General features: G+C 36.8%; 1 protein-coding gene across 1 annotated transcript; it reads left to right on the top strand.

The window, feature by feature from the left end:
* Positions 1–294: 294 nt before the first annotated feature.
* Positions 295–5,265, top strand: LOC18446872 (Tetratricopeptide repeat (TPR)-like superfamily protein). The gene is made up of 2 exons (XM_006856973.4): positions 295–404; positions 1,922–5,265. The coding sequence occupies exon 2, from the start codon at positions 2,146–2,148 to the stop codon at positions 5,173–5,175; it is 3,030 nt and encodes a 1,009-aa protein (XP_006857035.3). The 5' UTR covers positions 295–404; positions 1,922–2,145; the 3' UTR covers positions 5,176–5,265.
* Positions 5,266–5,690: the final 425 nt, after the last annotated feature.

Below are 5,690 nucleotides of genomic sequence, written 5' to 3'. Positions count from 1 at the left end.
ACGATTAATTAGAAAGTTTTTCAACATTAAAACAACCTCTTCAAATGGATTTTTGAGATACATATTTAATTCTACATTTTAATATTGCAACCTTATACAAACTTTTCTATTTTTAAATAGATAGCAAATATATAAATAAAAGCCAATAAGATAATTGTGAATAGACAATATGCTCACGCGGGAGCATGAAATCTTATCATTCGGCAAGACCACGTCTCCACGCGAGAAAGGAGCCAAGAACCGGGGTGTTTAACCCAAGCAACGGATTAACCCGCGGGTGCACGTAAAAGTTCAGAATATCCTTGTCACTCATTCCACTCTGAATCGTTCATTCCTTACTCAAAAGCGCGCCTTATCCAACATTCGCAGCAAACGCAGGTCTTCTCCTCGCTCCTAATCTAAAGGTGCCATAATTCTCTCTCTTCTTCTCTCTTATCTTTTCTGTTATATAGTTAGCTTTTCCTGGTAATTTTGTCTACTTTAGTAGGGAGAGAGAGAGAATTTGAGTAATTAAATTTTGGGTATTATGGTGTCAGTATCAAACTGTGAAATATTGGTTTTGAATTTCTGCAAATGTTATTTCATCCCTTGTTGGCCTGTGATTTCACAGGTTTATGTAAATTTTTTTGAAATGATATTCATTTTACTTTCCCATTGTTCTTTTCATTTCAAATGAGCTGAAATATTTTGGATAACAGGGAGTTATATGGAAAATTGGGTTCTTTGAAGGCGCAGAAATTGGTTTAATTACTTCTAACTGTCTTGATTCGGGGAATTACGAGAATTTCATTTTGTGTTGTAATAATAATAAAAAAAATCCATTATGTGCTTCCAATTTATTCGTGTATGAGATGAAAATTAAGTATTTGAGTTCCTACAATGGCATTGTTTCAAAACGCGAAAATGCAGAGATGGAACAGTTCTTCTCACTTATGTCTTTGAAGAAGGGATTTTTATGTTATCAGGCTTCTTTCTCTCTATCATTTATCAATTCATCTCCCTTCTGTTTGTTCAATTTTGTTTGTTTCTCGGCTCGGGCTCAGGGACAGGCTCAGGCTCAGGCTCGGTATCTGTGCCCTGCCCGATACAAGCAACTCAGGCAAGTCTGAGTGGACTCACTGAACAAGCCACAATCAGAACTAAAAATTTGGAAAAAAAAAATACAAAAAATTGTTCAAGATAAAAAAAGGTAAAAAGAAAACTGTAAACAACCTTTAAAAGTTCAAACAATATGCAAAAATAAAAAAGATAGATTTATAAAAATTTGATAGGGGCTGTCACTTGATGTGATGGTAAAAGGCTTGGGTAGCTAGCGCAAGAGCGCATGTTCGAGTCCTGAGAGCAGCCACTTGGTGCATAAGCCAAAGGTTAGGACCGTTTCCAGCCCACCCCTCCCGGGACCTTGCTTAGGCGGAACCAGCACCGGGTTAGGGTCCTTTATTTAGAAAAATTTGATTCATAGCAGGAAGCAGAAAGTATAAAACTAGGACATATGACAAGAAAGATTCACAAATCATAATGAAAAAATACAAAATATTTTTACATTAATTTTACAAACGAACATAACTTTCATTATTTTTAATAAATTTTTTATTTTACCTGAGTTTGTACACAGCAAGGGGCTGAGTCCAAGTGGACTTGGCCTAACTTTAAAACCTTGATTTCTGTGAAAACTTACTGCTTGTTATGTGTAAGACATCAGAATATGTTGTTTTGAGTTATCTAAAGAACACTTACTGAAAAACATGACATTCTTTGAAAGATGAAATGCAAGAACCTGTTGCTGTGTCAAATGATTTTGATGTTTGGACATTATCAAAGTCATTAGCTTATTTTTTCTTCTTGCTAGCTAAAAGTATCAAGTCAGATTTATGAGCAATATTTTGAATATAATATGACTTGAATATCTCATTTACTGCAGGGTGAACACTTCTCCAGCCATGAATCTCAAATCCCCTAATATTTTTGTTTTGACTGGGAACATTGGTCACTCTTTAAACTTGCTTCAATTCTGTTTCGCTAATGTGTTCTTCCTCACAATAAACACTATCTATATGCTCCTTATGATAAAATTGTTGAATATTTTAAGCTTTGGTAAAATCTATATGGGTTAATCCAAAATTTCGTTGGAGGCCAGGATTGACTATGGCCTCCTTTACATTCTCTTCTGGTTCTGATCTTCACGAACTGAGGCCACAACATGCTTTTGGTGACATCAATCACTCTCTTAACCGATATTCATTTTTCGGCTGTTCCTCTGGTTATTCTCTACATTTATCGGAGTTATCCTCCCACCTTTCTTCCCACTCGAATGCTAGTTGCAGAAATTTTAGTAATAGCAAGATGATTAAGTGGCATACAGTAATAGGGAAAATTGGGTTTCATGCATGCTCGAAACAAAGGGGACTACAGAAAATTCATGTATATAGAAGTCCATGCTCTCGACCTCATGACTTTGTAGAAATGATGGGTTCATTGAAAAAAATCAGTCTTTACAATCAAGTAAGGCTCTCAGATTCTGGTGGATATGAATTTTCTTGTTCAGTCATTCATTTGATTGATAACCATGAAGTGTCTGAATTAGATAACGTGAAAACTGCAGTAGAAGCTGAATGTAGTAAGACTTTGGCTTTAGAGAATGCAACTCATACTGAATATCCAGGAATAGTGACGAATAGTGGGAGGAAACTTTGGAAGCGTTTGAGAGGCTTTAAGAGACCAATTGAGAGTGAGGTTTCAACAAGAAGACCGGCAAAAACTGAACAATGTCCTTCCCTTGATAGAAAAGATGGGGACTCGCTTTCTTCTACCGAAAGTGAATTAGAAGCAAAGCTCTCCACGCTGGAGCCCCTTTCCAGCATTAAAAACTGCAACAATTATTTGAAATTGCTTGAGAAAAGTAATGATGCAAAGGCATTGCAATTATTTGAATGGATGAAAAGTAATGGGAAATTGGACAGAAACCCAACTGCTTACAACTTAGCTCTAAGAGTGCTAAGCAGGAAAGAAGACTGGAAAGCTTCAGAAGAATTGCTTCGAGAGATGCCCACTGTCTCAAATTGCAGTCCAAGTTCTCAAATGTTTAACACACTAATATATGTGTGTTCTAAAAGGGAGCTTGTCGGATGGGGAACAAAGTGGTTTCGAATGATGCTATATTGTGGGGTGAAACCAAATCAAGCAACTATTGGCATGCTAATGAGCCTCTATCAGAAGGGTGGTAATCTTGAGGAAGCTGAGTTCACCTTAGGCCAAATGAGGACCCATGGTCTACACTGTTGTGTTGCATACTCAGCAATGATGACTATATACACACGCTTGGGATTATATGAGAAATCAGAAGAGATCCTTAAAACTATGAGAGAAGATAGAGTACCCCCCAATTTGGAAAACTGGCTTGTACAGCTAAATGTTTATAGCCAGCAAGGGAAATTGGAGGAGGCTGAATTGGTTTTGCTGTCTATGAAGAGATCTGGAATTTCCCCAAACATTATTGCATATAATACTTTAATAACTGGGTATGGGAAGATGGGAAAAACAGAAGCTTCTAGACGTGTATTCCGGGATTTATGTAACAATGGTTTTGAACCTGATGAAACCACTTATAGGTCTATGATCGAGGGCTATGGTAGAGCAGATGAATACAAAGAGGCAATATGGTACTATCAAGAACTAAAGCATAAAGGATTTTGTCCAAACTCCTCAAATTTCTTCACCGTAATAAACTTACAAGGTAAGCACATGGATGATGAGGGGACTGTTCAAACTCTCAAGGACATGAGAGAAATGGGGGGTCAGTATTCCTCTATCCTTGGCAGTCTTTTGCGAGCTTATGAAAGGGTGGAGAGGGTGGACAAAGTTCCTCTTATCTTGAAGGCTTCCTTCTATGAAAGTCTGTTGAGTGACCCAACTTCTTGCTCTATTTTAGCTTTGGCATACGTTAAGCATGGATTATTGGATGATGCTTTGGCGGTTTTGTGGGAGAAGAAGTGGTCTGACCCCATTTTTGAGGACAACTTATGCCATTTATTGATATGCACCTGCAAAGAGGAAAGGTGCTTCGAGAATGCTGTTAAAATTTTCACTCAAATGCCCAAAACTTACACCAACCCGAACATGCACATCACAAGCACAATGATTGATATTTACAGTGGCATGGGCCTTTTCAAAAAGGCCGAAGACCTCTACCATAGTTTAAAAGCTTCGGGGAAATCCTTGGATTTGGTTGGGTATAGCATAGTTGTACGCATGTATATGAAATATGGATATTTAAAAGATGCTTGCTTGGTGTTAGAAATAATGGAAAAACAAAAGAATATCTCTCCTGACATTTATCTTTACTTTGACATGCTTCGGATTTATCAGCAAGGTGCCATGCTAGACAAGTTGGCCGATGTTTACTATCGCATGCTAAAGAGTGGAATAGTTTGGGATGAGCAAGTGTATAACTGTGTCATTAACTGTTGTGGCCATGCCATACCTGTCGATGAACTATCTCGACTATTTAGAAAGATGACTGCAGCAGGGTTTGCTGCTAATACCAATTCCTTCAACGTTTTGATTGATGTTTATACAAAAGCTGGGCTTTTCAAGAGGGCTAGAAAGGTTTTATGGATGGCTCGAAGGAGGAAAATGGTTGATGCTATTTCTTACAATACCATCATAACAGCATATGGAAAAGATAAGCAATTTAGGAGGATGAAATCGGCTTCTAAGCAAATGCAGTATGCAGGTTTTCCTGTTTCTCTTGCAGCTTACAATGCTATGCTTGATGCATATGGAAAAGGAGGAGAAATTGATAAATTTAGGGAAGTTTTGGAGCAGATGAAAGAAGCAAATTGTGCCTTGGATCATTATACATACAATATCATGATCAATATTTACGGTAAAAAAGGTTGGATCGAGGATGTGGTTGCAGTTCTTGGTGAGCTAAAGAAACATGAGTTGGAACCAGATTTGTGGAGCTATAATGCTTTGATAGAAGCTTATGGGATTGCAAGAATGGTTGAGGAAGCTGTGTATTTAGTAAAGGAAATGAGAGATAATGGGATTGAGCCTGATCAAGTAACATATGTCAATGTCATTCGGGCTCTTAAAAATAATGGCCATGTCCTAGAGGCGATCAAATGGTCGCTTTGGATGAAGCAGTTGGGACTCGCTAGCAGAAATAATTGATGTAATTTAGTAATTGATGTAATTCAACACTGGCATGAATATTCTTCCCAGAATTTGTAGTTTGGGAATTACGAGTTTGCTTTCCTTTCACCCTATTAGCCAGCACAAGTCGCACACAAAGTTGTCAAATATCTATCTTATTAAATGGCTTCAGAAAATATTCTATGAGATTTTCAATTTCAAAAAATGTATAGCTTTTCCTTAATACCGTGTTATTTTCTCGTTCTAATTTTTGATATTTTCCTTTGAACTTTATCTTTTGAAAAGAAATTAGTTTTCTTAGGTGGAAATATGACTTTTATGAAAATACAGGTTTATGATAATGATTAGTTATGAAATGATTTACATTTAATGGAAACTAATGCTTTATCCTCCTTTATAATTATTATTATGAGTGTTAATTTATACAAGTTTTAAAAAAAGGATTTCCAAGATATTTGAGAAAAATTGACATATTTGGAAATTTTCCAGACAAATGCCCTTCGGAGATTCACAGGGCAAGATTCAGTACCATT

The sequence above is a fragment of the Amborella trichopoda genome, chromosome 12 (assembly GCF_054954075.1).
Source record: "Amborella trichopoda isolate Santa Cruz 75 chromosome 12, AtrichopodaSantaCruz75HAP2 v2.0, whole genome shotgun sequence".
NCBI lineage: Eukaryota > Viridiplantae > Streptophyta > Magnoliopsida > Amborellales > Amborellaceae > Amborella > Amborella trichopoda.
The sequence above is the reverse complement of the archived record's forward strand: the minus strand, read 5'-3'. Positions and strand labels throughout refer to the sequence as shown.